The sequence below is a fragment of the Euleptes europaea genome, chromosome 10 (assembly GCF_029931775.1).
Source record: "Euleptes europaea isolate rEulEur1 chromosome 10, rEulEur1.hap1, whole genome shotgun sequence".
In the NCBI taxonomy this organism is placed as follows: domain Eukaryota; kingdom Metazoa; phylum Chordata; class Lepidosauria; order Squamata; family Sphaerodactylidae; genus Euleptes; species Euleptes europaea.
This window is the reverse complement of record NC_079321.1, coordinates 49,755,575-49,774,294: the sequence shown is the minus strand read 5'-3', so window position 1 is coordinate 49,774,294 and position 18,720 is coordinate 49,755,575. Positions and strand designations below refer to the sequence as shown.

Genomic DNA, 18,720 nt, shown 5'->3' with positions numbered 1-18,720 from the left:
AATACAGCTACATACCAAGCAGATGGTACTACACAATTTGGATTTTCTTTTAAGTAGGAGTGTACACCAGGCCACAGCTCCAGCAGCAAGCACATTTCAACACAATCAGCAGATATTCTGAAAACAGGAATACTGCAGTGTTTGGTTTTCTAGACTGAAGTGTTTGCAGCTTAATATTTAACTGTGTTAAAGAACTGTAGGTCATATTCGCTGGAGTTCATAGCACTGGATGTAATATATATCTGGATCTCTGACAATACGCACACCATTGATTCAGAGGGACCAAACATTTACCATCTTCAGTGTTTAAGTTAGAACACAGTCGCCAGCCTCAGCTTCAAGTATGTTACAAAGAAGGAAGAACCCCACTACCACCACCATTTACCACACCGCGTGCCCACTTTCTCAATTCATCTTTTTAGTGTCAAGCAAAATATGGATGGTGCATATTGGCTTGTATCACAGTGATCCACTAGGGAAGCTGTTGTATGCTGAACATCAAGGACTTCATTCACCCAAACAATGTGCTTGTTGAATCCTCGGACTTTTCTAGGGCTCTGACTCCTATTTGAGAAAGAAGGTAAAGAATAATTGTGTAGTCTTCATTTTACTTATACTGCAGATCTGATGAGCTCGTCTCTGGCTCAGTTCATTCAAATTTGAGCTCATGAAAGGATGCTAGTGCAGGATTTCCAAATAAAAGGGTTATCAGACTGTCATTTCTAATTATAACTGGCTTGCTTTCTATAAAATAAAATAGGTTATTTATCAAAGCTAACAAATAAGTGTGTGTGTGTGTGGGAGAAATATCTGATATAAGGGACCTAATTAACAAAACAGCCTAAGCAACATTACACTCTTCTAAGTCCACTGAAGTCTCTGCATAGGATGGCCATGTAATTGTTCAAAGCTAATTCACTTTCTGTCTCATTCACACATGCCCCTGTCTAGAGCAAACTATAGTTCCATATACTGTATGCCACAATGCAAGCAGAGTTCCAGTTGTACCGGCACATTTCCTTCAATTAAGAGAATGTGACTGTTGGGGGCAGTGCGCTTTGTGTCCTATTTCCATTCGAGGTCCTGAGCCTGCAAGAAACTGGAGTGGTGCATGTGTGTTTTCATTTATTGGGCTTTGGCAAAGGGTAGGGTGGCATCATCTGCCCCCTTCAGCTCTCGAGGAACTTCTGGGACTCGCACTTAATTTGAAAACTGAAAGAAAACAATCTCCACAGCTCTTTGAGAGTCCAAATATTTTAACAATGCCATCCTAAGAAGGTCTGCTCAGTTCTATTCAGATGGACTTAGGCCCAGAAAAGTGTTCTTAGGTTTGAACTGTAAATAAAATCAAACAAACAACAAATAAAGCATTAAACAGTAAATAAAAACAACAAAGTACATTAATGTAATTAAAAAATGTCACATCTTTGCATTTGTTTCAATATAAAGTTTAAATGGCAATGTAATTTAACAGCTTGTTTCCCTAATTAAATATTTCAATTCAACTATATTTAATTTTCTGGGATTGGGGTGCTAAATATAAGACAAACAAGCTAAATGCAACCCCAATCAATTTTGGGCACCAGAAAAAAAATATCTAGATGACCAACACCAGTGTCTTTAAAGGGAGGCTAGGCAAATCAAACAGGTACAAATGGTTTTGAAAACACATGTTCCAAACTGATCTGGCTGTATTCTCAGTAGACTGGAGAAGTTTGGTAAAATTTCAACAAGAGGAACATATTTCCAATGACGAAGGGCCAAATTTGTTGATATTCTGTCAAGGACAGCCCTATTAAAATCTATTGAGCAACTCTGATGTAACTATATTTATCTTGATCCTAGATGTTTATGAATTATAAGAAGAAAACCAGTGCTGTTGTTTCAGGTCAAATCTCAATGCAGATTAAGATCTTTCCTAAAATACCCATGTTCATGTTCAGCTTTTTGTTCACAGCATACACGTTAAGGAAAGAGAACAGACATCAAATATTCAAAACTATGTATCAAATATTCAAAACTATATATAATAACATATTCACCTTTGATGCCAAACTAGGCTTCATCCCAAGAAACGTAAAGACAGTGTTGCTTTCCTTGGCTTCAAAAAACGAGTCATAATCCTAAAGATAAAGTGGGGAAAGAATAACATTTCTCTTGATATTCCCTCCACTGATATTATATACAGAGGAGCAGTATAATTAACGTGACTGATGAAATAAATAATACTGCTGCTGTGTTAAATATGCACGGGTAACTCATGAGTTATATGACAATTTTTCCCATACCAATAAGAAAACAAGAGTGCAATATAAAACTAGAGACACAGCCAAATAGTAAAATAAACAACAGGACCTATTCAGTTTGTCATTAGCCCTGAGGCTGTATGAAAGATCAAAAGCACATATACTGGGCCCCCATCCTGCTGGAAAGCCTTGATGAATGCACTTGGATGCAACAGCACTTTGTGCTACACACATGGATGCTGAGGACAGCTGTCTGTGCCTTTGAACACCTGCATCTCCCTGCTGTTGAAGGAGTCAGCAATGCTGATTCTATAATTTTAGGCAGATCATGAGAGGGAGGGCACCTTGGCCATCTTCTGGGCATTTTCTGGGCACACTGGGGGTGTGAGGGTGAGGTAGTTCAGAATTTCCTGCATTGTGCAGGGGGTTGGACTAGATGACCCTGGTGGTCCCTTCCAACTCTATGATTCTATGAGTAGAAGGAACAAAAGTTTATATATAATCAGACCAATGGTACAGGCTACTATGCCTGGCTGTATCTGGTAGTATGATTACAAATATTCTCAGACACAAACTAGAAAGAAAAAGCTTTGGCATTTCACCAAAAGACATTATGTACTATTCATTATGTACTTACTACCCATAGATCAGGCCTACTCCCTAGAAACAGGTTTTGCAGGATTTTTTCCCCAGTTGGTTTCCTTTACTATTCCACCTACAAGTCTGACATGATAAAGGGAAGATATTTGTCCAACTGCCTTATGAGTTCTTTCACTGTTTCTGGTTAAAATGTCTCAACATTCAATAAAAACCTTGAGGAAACACAAAATGTATAGCTAAGAACCACAGATTCTTAAAGCAGACTTCTAAAATGAAAACTGAAAATCATAAGGTGGTTTACTACAGTCACTGCCAAAGTATCAAAATATGAATTTGCTAGGTAGTGATCCAAACGTGTCAAAGTTTTGTACAACTACAACAATGTAGCTCAATTCTCACATCATACCAAACCATGATTTGCATAATATTATAGAATCCAATTTATAGGTATTTTTTAACCTCAGGCCTGTTGTGACCAACCAGTAGCCATTACTGACAGTTCTGTTTTAAACACCTGACCAGAAATTCAAAAACAGGAAGGCTGACAAACACCTGGTGATCAAAGGTCAATCTAATGCTGGTGTGCCAAAAGAGGCCTGCATGTGGCACGTGATGCTGAAGTTGAGTACTGAGCTCCCGAAGCGCCTTTGTTTCAGGTCTCCTTGAAACAGGGCTCAGAGAGAGCCCAGGCTTGGGAGGGGGGCCTTGGGATTATTGGGAAGCATGTGAGATAGTGATGTCCCGGACGGGAGCTGCTCTGCACGCCTCCCCACCTGCCCTGGTCTCTTCTGGGGGTAGTCCCATCTCACGGTCTTTGCTCCGTGTGCCCTGTCCCATCTCTCCCCCCCACCCCCGGTAAGAAGCCTGAAAGACCAGGTGCCTGGGTCGGGGCAGAAACCCCTGCCACCTGGCCAGCTGCCAAAGTTTCTGCCTTAGCAAATCCACTGCAGGCTCCAAGATTTGTGCCCTTCTGGCGTTTCTTTTTTCCACACTGTGCCTTGGTGCCCCTTGCTGGGGCTCTGGAGGCTTCGGTCCTGCTGCTTGTTGCAGTTCAGCCTGAGAGGGATTTTGTTGTGCTCACAGAGGAGGGGGAAAGAGACAGCCTCAAAGTGGACTCTTCTCTGCATAGCCTCCACCCCACCCTGGAGATTTTTGCCTGGTCGATTCTGCTTTTCATATAGTTGGCTTGAAAGACAATGCAATGTAGAGGAGCAGTAGTGGGTGCTGTTGACAATCAACAAGCACATTATGTTCCATTTTTTCTTTTAATTCAAACAGTCCAGCTGCTCTTTGTTCTCAAAGCTGGGAAACAACAAATCTAATTGTCCAATGGCCGTTTTCACATTCTGTTTCAGAGGCTTTTTGTGGTCAACTGTTTCTTATGGCTGAACTTTGAGTGTTGATATGTTCCCTTTTCTTTCTTTGCTGCAATTTGTTGGATTTTGGATTGGGTCCTAAAAGAAGTTGGTTTGCCTGTATGATACTTATTAATGATAGTTATACAATTTCAATTATCTCTCAGCCTAGTCTACCTCACAGGGTTATTGTAAGGATAAAATGGAGGAAGGGGAAACTACTCCACCCTGAGCTCCTTGGAGGAAGGATGGGCTAAAGATGCACCAAATAAATAAATGTATGAAATATGTATGTGTTGCAGGAAGGGCAAAAAGCTGAACCTGCCAAATGGCCTCTCCTGCAAAACAGGAGATACAGGGATACTGGAACCACAATGATGTGTTGTAAGGAACTGGGAGTGTTTCAGCTCCATAAATGCATGATTGTTGAAAGAAATTTGTGTATTTACTTATTTATTGGATTAATTTTATTTGGTACACATGGCCTGGCCTGACTAGGCGTCATTTGTCATATCTGGCCCTCCTAACAGTTGAGTTCGACTGCCCTGATCTAATGGATCATAAATAATACAGAGATGGTCAGCTGTATAGCAGAGCTCAGTTGCCTTCTACTTTCTTCTGCACTGCTACAACTGTGGCAAAGAAAAGACACCAATAGTGTATCTGCCTGCATAAGAATTCTAAGTCACACAAAATGGTAGCAGAACCAAACTTTTCCACATTGTGTTTGTATGCACATACACACACACACACATGTAGGATTGCCAGCGCTGGGTTGGGAAATACCTGGAGATTTGGGGAACCTGGGAAGGGCAGGATTTGGGGAGGGGTGGGACCTCAGCAGGGTATAATATCACAGAGTCCACCTGCCAAAGCAGCCATTTTCTCCAGGGGAACTGATCTTGGTCATCTGGTGAACAATTGTAATAGCGGGAGATCTTCAGGTGCCACCTGGAGGTTGGCAACCCTACACACAAATGACAAACAACTGTTAGGCATATGTTGGCATCACAAATTTCAATCATTTAATTTGCAACTTCTAGTCCTACCTCATGGCATTCTTCACTTATTTAAAAGGTGACAGACATGCTGGCCTGGATTTCAGGAATAGCTGATGAATCTGAGCCTTGCAGAGCTGAACTGGAGGGCCGTGTAAGACACTAGTAATACACACTGTAGGTCTGATCAGTTGAAGCCATATTTGCCATTGCTGGTGAACCACCTTCACTAATAGAAACTGCTATTTACTATTATGGGACATTACAAAGGGAGGATTAATTGCTGATTGTCTAGCTGCCCCTAAAGGACATGGAATCCTGATGCCAGTAGAGTAATTGCTATATATTCTGATAAAGAAAGGAATTCGTTCACATTCACATACAGACTTTTATCCCATCCTTCCTCCAAGTAGTTCATTTCCTTCACAGCAGCCTTGCAATGTAAGTAGGTTAGGCTAAGATACTGCAATCGTTAAGGACACTTTCCCAGAAGTAAGCCCCACTTAATATCATAAGACTTACTTCTGAGAAGAGCTATCTAGGATTGCTCCCAAACCGTGAGATTGGCACAAAGTTACCCAATGAGCTTCATGGCTGAGTGGAAATCCCCCTTCTATCTCAACTGCCCCATAATGGTGGCCAACAGTTCCTACTACTAAGTGGTTCTTGAGCCTTGAGGCACACACATTGGTCCCAAAGGTAAAACAGTTTAATTCAAAGGCCATCAAGAACAGAGGTTTGCAAGATCTAGGCAAGGCTGTTAACTTTAGGAAGTTTTGGAGGTCATTAATTCATAGGGTCACCATAAGTCAGAAGCAACTTGACGGCACTGAACACACACACACACACACACATACACACACACCAGAACAGAAACATCTTCACCTTTCACCAGAAGGCCTGGTTGGCTCTTACAGAAAACTGTTGCAGGCTTAGATAAGTAAGCACCCATCATCTATACATCAACTGACTAAGGCTACATATAAAATGGTCTACTGCATTACTGCAGACTTGTATCAACACCTTTGAACAGCATATCAGAAATACAGGAATGAAAACTAGAATATCCCAATACTAGGGTAAAAAGATGAAACCTGGCAACCAAGAAATAATCTTTATAGTCAATGGGTTTTTAAGACTGTAGCTCTGTTTAGGATTGCAATGTCAATTTTGTATAACCTTCCACATACTTTGTCGAAGTTCCACATACATTATTAGGAATGATCTAATAATACCTAGAAAGTGCTACAATTGTTTTTTAAAAGGGGTCCAGAGAGGAACCAGGAAATTACAGACTAGGTAGCCTAATATCTACCCAGGAAAAGTAGTAGAAAGTGTCATCAAAGACAGAATTATTAGGAACACAGAGGAACAAAGCCTTGCTGAGGGAAAATCAGCATATTGTGTGCAGTTCTGGTCACTGTATATATTTTTTTAAAAAGACACAGCAGAGCTGGAAAAAAGTACAGAAGAGGGCAGCCAAGGGGGCAACCAAGAAGATTAAGGGGTTGAAACACCTCCCCTACAAGGAAGGCTGCAGAGTCTGTGAGTTTTCAGTTTAGAAAAGAGACAACTAAGGGGGGACATGATAGAGGTTTATAAAATTACACACAGGATAGAGAGTGTGGACAGAAAGCACCTTCTCCCAAAATACTAGAACTCATGGATGGGCATCTGATGAAGTTGTTTGGCAGTAGATTCAGGACAGACAAAAGGAAATACTTCTTTATATGAGTGATTAAAATGTGGATTTTGTTGCCACATGCAGGGGGAGTTGTGATGGCCACATGCATAGACAACATTAAAAAGGAGTTTGATTCATGGAGGATAGGTCTATGAGTGGCTAGTAGCCATGGTTATTAAAGGGAACCTCCACAGATAGAGGCAGTAAATCTCTGAACACCAGTGCCAGATGATAACATTGGGGAAGCCCTTGGCCTCCATGTCCTGTTGTTGGCCTTCCAGAGTAACTTATTGACTCCTGTGTGAGACAGGATGCTGAACCAAATGGACCCCTGGTCTGATCCAGCAGGGCTCTTCTTATGTTCTTATATTCCCTCAAACCATTTCCCGAAAAATGTTTCTTGTATTCACATCTGCTCGTGCCTTAATGCATTTATTCCTTCCCACCTCTATGACAAAATGTTGCAGTCTTCCAGGAAAACAAAGATCAGACACCCAACAAAGAAAACACTAGTTTAAGGGGAAAGGCTGAAGAACCTCCTCCAGTGCTATAATTTTGTAAGGAGGTAACTGGCATTCTCTGCACTATACAAGCCTTGAACACACATAGCTGCACTAACTTCCTAGGACATGGGTTCTCAACAAGGGGGGAATTCCCCCCCGGGGGGAATTTTAGGATTCTGGGGGGGGGGGGGGAATTGGGACCACTATTCAGCAAAGTGTGATGTCCTGTAGATTAAGTACAATCTGTAAAATTGTAGTTTGTTTTTAATTTAGTCTGCAACATTCAATATCTTGGGAAAGGGGGAATTATATTCTGAACAATGGTGAAAGGGGGGAATGGAGCAAAAAGGGTTGAGAACCACTGTTAGGACACTCACATCTAGGTGAGTCCAGCCTTTACCCACGGATGTATCATGACATCATTTCAAAGCAAGCAAAGGAAACACTGCCCTCCCTTTGAATGAGCAAATGCTTTTCAGGGTCATTCCCCCCCATTGCAAGTATGTTTTGTGAGGGGGTTGGGGGCAAGAAGAGAGCTGGTTTCTAACCCTTCCTCCCACTGACTTTCTGCTCTAGCGCCTGTGTGTGTGTGTGTGTGTGTGTGTAAAGTGCCTTCAAGTCGCAGCCGACTTATGGTGACCCCTTTTGGGGTTTTCATGGCCCTCTAAAATAAGGCAAGCTTTTGTTATATTTGCATATAATGCAGAGTGAATCATTGAGCAGAACCATGGACAAACAATTAAATGGTTGTGTATGCTATAACTGCAGAATGGATAATTATTTGGCCTGCCTGCAAAATGGATAATTATTTGTCCTGTGTAGGTAACATTGCTATTGTCTTTGTAAAACATTACAATACGTGATCCTATACTAAAAGGGAAAAAAATCACTAAATGTATAGCCTCAACACAATTGACAATGGCCTTCTAGAGCCAAAGGATAACAACAGTGGTATTTATCGAATTGTGGAAATGCAACTTGCCACAAGGCTTTTGTGATGCGAACAACATCTAATTAAATTAGCATGCATGTTGCCACACCATGAAATCATTTCCAATGGAATGCAACAACAGCTGCAAGAATGCAAGGGTATGTGTATTCATTTACTTATCCACCTTATCTGTCACTAGAAGACAGCCCAATTTAGTATTTGCATTAGGTAGACAACAAGCTACAAATTAAGTTACCTGCCCATTTTGCATGCTGCTTTCCTTGTTTCCATACCTGTCCCGCAACATAACTTGGTAACAATAAAAATACGCCCACACAATAAAAAATACTCAGCCTCTCCCTCCTTCTCAGTTATCCTGCTGTCAGAAAAATCAACAGAGGCCCTTGCAGTTAACAGAGCCCTGAACCTCTGTGGCCCATGTGTACAAGTGCAATTTTACTAAAAAGTTGTGTGGGTTTTTTTTGTTTTTTTGTTTACGTTAGGGAAAGGTACCTATATATGTAACCAAAGATTGATGTATTCTGATGTTCATTTTTAATATTTATAATCTGATTAAAGCTTTTGAAATATCACTCAATTTAAAAAGCTAAAATTATAATTACATATATAAGGGGTTTTTTTCTCCCTTTTCGCTTACCTGGTCTGTTCTGGGTTGAAACCCCCCCCCTTTTATACACTTTTCCTTATCCCCCTTTCCTTCCCACTCTCCGCTCTCCGTTCAGTCACCGCTGGTTCTCTCCTTGTCTTTCTCGTCTCTTATTTTAAACGCCTCTCCTCCCCCTTGGCGATGCACTTTATTTTCCTTTCCTGATGCCCCTGGTAAGAAGCCACAACTTCTGTTTTGAAGAGCTTTAAGAGTTAATGGATCACTCACCCTCCTCTCTCACACTCACACACAGCAACAAAATGGTGGAGGAGATCCTGGATGGTCTCTCCGCAATCCCCAGGGCTGAAATCACCGGACCGCATTTGCACATGGTCGCTGGTAAACCTGGCACTCCAAAGGAGGGGGGGGGAGACCCAAAGGGGTTCTGTCCCGGCCCCGATCCAGACCGGGGTCCCAGCACGGGGGGCGACAAACGAGAGAGCTAGAAAACACTCCCTTCAGGTCGCCAAATTCAACCGGAAGTCCGAACATCCCCCCTTTTGTTAGTTTTCACTGTCTAGGCTAACATGGGCAGCGAAGCAGTGACATAAAGTTACTTACTCCACAGTATTGATCATCACTAAAAATCTGGGGTGGCAATGGGTTGCCTTCTGCAGGCTGCTTGTCTTGAGGAATATGCTTATACATCCAGCGCCTCTGCTCTTCTGACATGGTGATATCCACCTCTTGAAACTCAATCTTGTTGGCTTCCAGAAATCGTACGATATCTTGCTGTCTCTTCTTAATCTTGGAAAATGAAAAAAAACAAAACATAGCACAAAAGCAGCTGTTGCTAAGACAAAATGAAAAGAAATAATGTCAACAAAGCAAAATTGTCCCTATGTAGTTCAATCATTCTCCAAGAGGCAAATGTTTTTTAGGACAGATTTCATGCATTTTATTTTCTCATAATAAATCCAAACAGTGTATTTAAAGGCAAAATGTTCACTATCTAGGGATGTTTCCAGCTGTACCATTGTTGCATAATTGTGTCAGCCCCAAAACAAACCCTCCATATTTTCCCACAAATCCATATGCACTAGACTAGCTCAAAGATCCCTACAAAATTCAAGACTGTCAGATACCTCTGGAAGTCAATCCTTGCATGTCCCCCTGAGGTCCTTAGAAGATGAATAATTATTTGTTTTACTTATTAAAATTTAAAAAAATGCCATCTCTTCAGACCAGCTCGAAGCATCTCACAAAATAAGATTAAAATCATAAAAACATAAAATCCAGCCAATAAAAACCCAGCCATTAAAAAACCCAGTCATTAAAACCCAGCCAATAAAAAACCAGACCATAAAACAATTATGAAAAATTGAACAACACTGGGAATTCTTGACAGTGTGTTGCCTTAACAAACAGTGTATGGACTGGCTTGAAACCTGGAACATTAGAACTGAAGCTGTATGTGCTATAACCTCATCTGACCAACCCAGTGATGAGGTCTCAGAGTCTTCAGGAATGCAGACTGAGGAGTCAAGCCAGTGGCTGAGCAGTACCAGAGGGACCAGGGTAGGCCTGGCACCACAGAGGCACCTGCTGACAATGATCCAGCAATGCCAGAGACCACCCTGAATGACCCTGCAACAGATGCCTTGCCACCAGGCCTCCACTGGGTAGGATTGCTAAGTCCCTCCTGGCCACTGGCAGGGGGACTTACCAGCAGCGAGAGGAGACCTAGGCTGGCAACATAGCAGTGGTGGCAACGTCAATTCCTGTGTGCACCAGAAGTGACATTATCGATGTGGGCATGCTCTGGTATTTGGGCAAAAACTATGGATTACTCCTTTTTTACCACAGAGTTTTTGCCCAAATACCAGAGCATACTGAATCACCTGCAATGTGATTATGTCACTTCCAGTGTGCCTGAAATGACATTGCTGCATTGCTGGTGACACTGCTGCGTCACTGGTGTAGGCCTCTCCCATCGCAGGTAAGTCCCCTCCAGCCAGCTGATCAATGATGGGGGGCAGGGAATCCCCTACCCCCCCAGTAGGGGCCTGGCCCCTACTGCCAGGCAGGATGTGAATGCAGGTCCATAATCTCCCAGGACCTATTCCAACTCTCCAGGAACAGCAGTGGCAGAAGGCCTGGGATGAGGTAGCGTGAAGGAAGCAAAGTGCAAGACCGGCTGCGTGCAATCCCATCACAGTTCTAGAACAACACTTAAGAGTAATTCTTCCCCACAGGATCCTGGTCAGAGCACGGCACAGCCTCCAGCACCTGCCTGCAGTGCAGCTGGGCCGAATTACCCTCAAGCCTACTTAAGCTAAAGCCTAGGAGGTGTGCTTTGCTGGATCAAGTGGTCCACTAATTGCAAGCCTTGTGTCTCCAACTCCCACTACCCAAAGCTTGGCCAGCCCCAAGATCAAGGGTCCAGTATCCTTGCAACAGCAACATGACTGCAGAGAGCAGGGCAGCATGCAGACATATCTGGAAGTATAGCATGCCCCAGCAGAAGATTAAGATACTTCCAGTAGGGTGAACCATTAATCTATGGATATATTAATTTATTTTCAAAATTTATACTCTGCCTTTCTGCCCTCATCAGGGCCACCCAGGCAGCTAATAGATTAAAAGCCACAAATAAACACATATCTGAAAAATTATTAAAACTAATAAAAACTACATCATTCAAACAATTAAAACCAATTTTAAAAACACATATAAACAATGAAACACCCATACATGAAAACAACAATTAAAAACAGGGCAGGAAGGGGAGCTCACTGAGGGAGCACCAGAAGAAACAAAACAAAACAAAAAAGTCTTCACTTGCTGGCAGAACTCGGCAACAGAAGAAGACAAGCAAGTCTCTCTGGTGAGAGAGTTCCAGAGTTTCCGTGCCACAGCTGTGAAGGCCCTCTCCCAGGTTGCCACCTGACTAATGTCAGAAGACAGAGGCACCAAAAGCAGGGCTTCAGAAGATGATCATGTTTGTAATGGAGTAGGCAGTCCTTCAGGCATGTTGGTCCCCAAGCTATGTACAGCTTTAACGTTCAACACCATCACCTTGTCTTGTGCCCAGAAACAGATTGGGAGCCAGTGTAGATGGATCAAGACTAGGGGTGCCAGCCTCCAGGTGGGGCCTGGGGATCTCCCGGAATTACAGCTCATCTCCAGACTATACAGATTAGATCCCCTGGAGAAAATGGATGCTTTAGAGGGTGGACTCTATGGTATTGTACCCCACCAAGCTGCCTGTCCTCCCCAGGCTCCACCACCAAATCTCCAGGAGTTTCCTAACCTAAATCTGGCAACCCTACCCCCACCAATGGCCAGGGGCGACCTGGCAACCCTAGCCAAGACTGGAGTGATATGGTCCCTATGGCAAACTCCATTCAACATCCTGGCTGCAGCACTCTGCACCAACTGAAGTTTTTGAACACTTCTCAAGAGCAGCCCCATGTAAAACATACTGCTGTAATATAATCTAGATGTAACCAAGGCATGCGCCAGAGCGGCCACATCTTTTCTGCCAAGGAAAAGCCACAGTTGGCTAGCCAATCAAAGCTGGTAAAACACGTTCATGGCCACAGTTGCCACCTGCTTATCCAGCAATAGGCCTGAGTCCAACAGCATCCCCAGACTATAAATAAAACACATACACTATACAAAGAACACATACCCAGAAAATCTTGTTGATCTCTAAGGTGCTGCTCTACTGCAGACCAACACAGCTACCCTTTGAAACTATAGAGCACATACGACGAAATAGACACACTTTGATAAACCTGTTAGTCTTTCAGGCGCAAAAGGCTTTCTTTAATTTTTTTTTTTTGCTGCAGTAGACTAATGTGGGTACCCCACTACAACAGATACACTAATAGCATGCCTTAAAATAAAACATTATATGAAACTTTCCTTCAGGACCCGTTTCCTCCCAAACTCATTTTCAGCATGGAAGGGTGGGGTATATGACCTTTTAAAGCATACACCTAATTCACCTTTAACAGTGTTATATATAGCTATAAAAAGTATCTGATCTAATTTTCAGAATACATTTGAGGCCTCCATTGATTACATGTCTAACAAAATCTCACTTTTAATTTAAACTTGGGGAACAGAGTTAACACAGAGGACAGCATCAGCTACCAATAAAAGCAACATTTTCTACATGACAATTAGGGTTGCCAACTCTGAGCTGGGAAATTCCTGGAGATTTTGAGGGTGAAGCCTGGGAAGGGCAGGGCTTGGGGATGGGAAGGACCTCAGTGGAGTATAATGCCTTAGAGTTCAGCGTCCAAAGCAGCCACTTTCTGCAGGGTAACTATCTCTGTAGTCTGGAGATCAGTTGTAATTCCAGGAGGTCTACAGGCCCCACCAGGAGGTTGGCAACCCTAATGCCACTTATCAGACGCAAGACATACACAGAATAGTCTCCGTTAGTAAGGCCATGTTGACAATCTGAGAAAAGCAATCTGTGAGTCAGTGGCCATAGCAACTGCTTCATTCTAAGCATCACAAGGGAGATGCTCACTTCTCAAGCAGATGTTCAATTAGTTTGGAATGCATTACTCTTTTCAGCATTTGGGATGTGGGGAGGAGGAAGAGTATCAAGCAATATGTTCTCCAATTATAAAAACACTTTACTTCAGCATTTGGAGGATAATTTTTGTAAGCAAACCAAGAGGACTTCCTACACAAAAGGCGCCATATGCAGCCCACAGAGATCAGCAAGAGCAATCTGTGTCTAATACAGAGATGCCACTGAAGGCATTGCTCTTTCGAATTCTGCACTCTCTCGAGCTAGTAGAGCAATCTGTCTGTTTCCTACCAAAGCAGTGCAATATTCTTGCAGCTTAAAACTAGCCAATGAAGCCTGTGGGCAGGGCTCTGTGAACCATTTCCGAACATCTTGTGAAGGCTTCTGTGAAGGACCGGGGTAAATCTGCAGGAATAGTTCACAGAAGCCAAAAGTGGGCGGAGCCAGAGAGCTGACACTCTGAGCTCTGCGGGAGATAAAGGTTTTCGAAGCTTGGTAACCAGCCTGAGAGGAGGCTGTGAAAAGAGCCTAAGATTTGTAACCAGCCTGAGAGGAGGCTGAGCTAGATTCTGAGCTGGGTAGCAAGACTGAGAAGAAGCGTGACTATACTCTGCGAACCTAAGGGTTCTGTATAGCTTAAGCTAGTGGAACATACAACCTGTGGAGTGACAGGAGTGAGAACTGGGTGAAAGAAAGCCCTTTCTCAGGTCACAAAGGGGAATTAGTCTCTGGGGCACAGCTATGCCAGTTGCAGGGTGGTGTGAAGGATTACTGCCACTGGTGTGGGGTAGTCAGCGAGAACTGGAAGAGGGATTTTGGATATTTCCCCATACTTCTGGGAGTTCTCTGAGGAGTGAGAGAATTCAAAGTCTCTTCATTCCTGTGAGCCAGGCTGGGACCAGAGACTGTGAAACTGAATCTGTGAGATATCTGAGGAACAGAACTAAGCGTGTAAACTAGGAATTGAAGGAACTTAATTTAAGAAAACATCTAAGCCAAAGACAACTTGAATAACATCTAAACTAAGCTCTCTGAAAGAATCTTATATATATGTGTGTGTGTGTGATTTTGAGTTTTCCCTCCAATGCTGCCTTTTCCTTAAAAACCCATCTTGTGAGTTCTGTTCAGTAAACTTCCCTGTACTGTTTGTTAAAGTTAAGAAGCCTCTTGTGTCAAATTTCTCTCTGAGGTAAAAACTGGTGTGGGACTGAAGAAGGAGGAACTCCTTTTATCATTTGGGTGTTTAACCCCCCCAAAAGGTGTTTTGTTTGTTTGATTGTTAAATTTCAGATTTTTCTGCAAACCTGGGCTCTCTTCAGGTTTGTAGAGATCTGTCTTGTTTGTTCATGGCTCCAGTATCCACAGATTTGACCACATGGAGAAATATATATATCAACAATTTAATTGTCATTTCCCATACTTTTGCAAACTCCAACCTCACTACCATCAATAAATGTAAAACAAATAGTCTAATGCTGCTTTGGAATAACTGTGGTATAATTAAAGCAAAGCAAATTCAACTGTTTTGCTCACATTCATTTCAAAAGCTACCAACAGCGATCTAGTTATCAAATCACAAAAAGACTCTTATCACAATACCACCACATGTGTAAAGAAGTCACACTCACACTGGACCTAAACTACCTCCCAAGGTTGTTGGTAGTATAAAATGAGAGAGAATCATGTATGCTACTCTGAGATCCTTGATGAAGAGCAGGATAAAAAAGTTGTTTGCATGAAAAGGAGGCAGAGATTTTGAGAAGGAAGGGGGGTGGGCAGAGGTCTGTGACAGAGCCCAAGTAGTGGAATGATGGGGTTGTTTCACACATCATGTCAAATATGGTGATGTACACATGCATCTTTCACTGCATGCCGATGTAGCAAGGAACAGAATCCTGTCTCTCCGGTATGAGTACACAAACAATACAACTGAGGTCTCTTATCTGGAAATCCATTATAATTCCAGGAGATCTCCAGGCCCCACCTAGAAGTTGGTAACTCTACTTACATAAAAAAATGAAGGAGGCAGAGGTCTTAAGGAAAGAGAGTTTAAAGATGCAAGAAGAGAGAAATACAAACTGTGAAGCAATCTTACATAGGTATAGGATTGGGACTAAATGCTAATGGCAGGAAATAAACAGACAAAAAGTAGAGCTTTGACCAGCTACGGGATAAGACGAAAAGTCAAAAGGGGAATATCATACTCCAATTTGAACTAACCAGCCAAATGCCACTGTTTGGGTAGATTCATGCACCTAATCCACAAAATGAACTAAAATATTGTCTGTGTTTTTCATTCCAGTGTTTTTATTGACAAAAAGAGAGAGAAAGAGAAGAATCTTTCCAGACCAGATATGAAAACTAGGCAGGAGGCAAAGTTTTCCTCTCATTAAAAACAAACAAACAAACAAAAACAAGATTTGATTGGAGCAACTTGCCTTAGTTAATCAGTTGCTACAGAGTTGATAAATTCCACTGAACAAAGGTATTATCTACTCTTTCAAAAGCACAATTCATGTTCCCCTCTCAGCTGGGACAACTGGCTCATCCACTAGTAGAAAAGTAGTACTAGTATTTCTGCAAGCCAGAGCAAAAACCATTCAGAGGCTAAGACCCAAAGCACAATCAGCAGATAGCTAACAGGATTGGGCTGAAGCCCAATGGCAACATGAAGCAGTTTAGATGCAAAAAGTATGTTAAGAGCCTGACAGGTTACTAGGCAAGTCAAAACAGAAGCTTTTAAGATGTGTATTATTTCCTCCATGCTATCAAGTAATGATCTAGAACTTCAGCACACTAATTCTGCTAAAACAGAGCCTTGTTTACTCACCGTGAGGGCTCCTTCTGGAGGCCCAGATGATTCTTTCCTGGGCGGAGTTACATCTCACATCACTGTCAGCAGAACACATCAGGGGAGTTCTCAACTTACAAGCGGACTGGCTAAGCCAGCAAGTCCTAGACAAGGGAGAGTGGTCTCTCGACAGATCGGTCTTCAGTCAGATTGTGGAGCGATTCGGTTCCCCCACGGTGGACCTATTCGCCTCAGCAATCAATCACCTTCTTCCCCGCTTCTTCACTCGGTACTTTCACCCGGAAGCGGAGTCCATGGACTCTCTGATGTCCCCATGGCCGAGGGAGACCCTATTTGCCTTCCCCCCATCCCCATCCTTCCCAGGGTTCTCAGAAAAATCAGGAAGGAGAGGGCAACTGTCATCCTCATTGCCCCCTATGGCCGAGGAGACCATGGTTTCCCAGCCTGAAAGAGCTGAAAGTTACCAGCCATTCCAGACCTCCTTCACCAGGGTCCCATGTTTCATCCTGACCCTCAATGGCTTCGCTTAACCGTGTGGAAATTGAGCAGAACCACCTCTTAGACCACGGCTATAGCCCAGACATAGTTAACACCATGACTGAGGCAAGGAAACCATCCACCAGGAGGATTTATAATACCTCCTGGAAAGCCTTCGTATTGTGGTGTAGGCGAAAACACGTAGAACCTCTGTCCCCGGGCAGAGGGAGGGAGAGAAAGAAAATGAGAGAGAGAGAAAGAAAAGGAGGGAGAGACAGACAGAAAGAAAGGGAGGGAGACAGAGAAAGAAAGAAAGACTGGGAAACAGCCTCCCCCTCCAACCCCAGCAGCGCTAGTGGCCCCGCACCCAGGCAAAAGCCTTCTCCTTCACCCCCGGCTACATCAGCAGCCTCACGGCCCGGCGCCACCAGGAAAAGGCCTTCCCCCCACCCCCAGTCGGGGAAGCTATATAAACTGTTGCTTGAATATGAGACAGGGCAAGAACAAGTTAAAACATGTATGGTTAAATTGATGCAGAATTGCAAGAAAGAGATCTCAATGCAACAATGGGAAAGATTATGGATTAAATCAATTAAATTTACATCTAGTGTCAATTTGAGAATTGGTACAAACAATTCTTCAGATGGTATATAATGCCAATGGATATTAAAAAATGAATGAAGCATACGATAACAGCTGTTGGAAATGTAAAGAAAAAGAAGGGACGTATTTTCATTCGTGGTGGTCTTGCAAGAAAGTATAGAAATTCTGGATCCAGGTTAATCAAGAAATGCAGAAGTTCTTAAGGGTTCAATTTTCTCTAAACCCTGAAACCATGTTGTTGGGAATAGAACCGGAAAATTTGGAGAAAAATAACAGAGAACTATTTAGCTATATTACGACCACGGCAAGAGTGGCTCTCACAATGGAGTGGAAGCAAGAAGGCATTCCAGAGATGGAGAAATGGCAACAAAAAGTGGGTGAATATGCAGTAATGGCTAAAATAACTAATATGATGAAAGGGAAAACGATAGATGAATTCCAAAAGAAATGGAAGTGTTACTTTGATTAAAAATAAGAACAACATAAAAGCAATAGTTGTAATGATTTTAAATCTATGAACTGAAAATCTGAAATAGAAATAAAAAGAAAGTTGATAGTATAAGTATATGTGATAGTTAAGACAAAATAGCATGTTGACTAAAACTGTATGCCCTAGAACTGTTAATCAATTTTCCTGGAAGAAGCCTGAGTCTACAAGACTTTCAGTTTCACATCTCACACATTAAAGGGAAAGATAATGTGATTGCAGATGTCCTTCGTCGCAGTGGAGAGTGAATTTTCTATTTCAGTTGCTCATGTTTCCTTTGGATTATTACATTGCTTATCAGAATGTTTCCAAATACTGCTATGTTATAATATTTCACCTCATATATGGGTGGTCATTAGTTGCCTCCCCCCCACCTCCGGCGGCGCCAGCGGCCCAGCGAGCTGGCGCGGCCAGGAAAGGGCCTCCCCCTCCACCCCCCATGGCGCCAGCAGCACCGCAGGCTGGTGCGGCCGGGAAAAGACCTCCCCCTCCTCCCCAGTCACGCCAGCGGCTTCACGGCCTCGCATGGCCGAGAAAGGGCCTCCCCCTCCCCCTTGGCCACATCAACGGCCTCGCGGCCGGGGGAGAGATTAGGGTTATAATATTTCACATCATATATAATATTTCACCTCATATATGGGTGACCATTAGTTGCCTCCCTCCCTCTCCCTCCACCCCCCGCCACGCCAGCGGCACCGCGTCCTGGCACGGCCAGGAAAGGGCCTCCCCCCAACCCCTCGGCCGTGCCAGCGGCCCCACGGCCTAGCACGGCTGGGAAAGGGCCTCCCCCTCCACCCTGGCTGTGCCAGCGGCCTAGCGTGGCTGGGCAAAACCTTTCCCCACTCCCTCCCCGGTCACGCACGGG

General features: G+C 43.2%; 1 protein-coding gene across 1 annotated transcript in view; it reads right to left on the bottom strand.

Annotated features, from left to right (window-relative positions):
• Positions 1-390: 390 nt before the first annotated feature.
• Positions 391-18,720, bottom strand: part of SH3BGRL2 (SH3 domain binding glutamate rich protein like 2) — a 29,013-nt gene continuing 10,683 nt past the window's right edge. The window contains exons 2-4 of the mRNA XM_056856675.1: positions 9,546-9,731; positions 2,043-2,123; positions 391-564 (exon numbers count right to left, since the gene is read on the bottom strand). Of these exons, the coding sequence (XP_056712653.1) occupies positions 550-564; positions 2,043-2,123; positions 9,546-9,731 (282 nt within the window). The 3' untranslated portion in view covers positions 391-549. The remainder of the gene's footprint in view (positions 565-2,042; positions 2,124-9,545; positions 9,732-18,720) is intronic.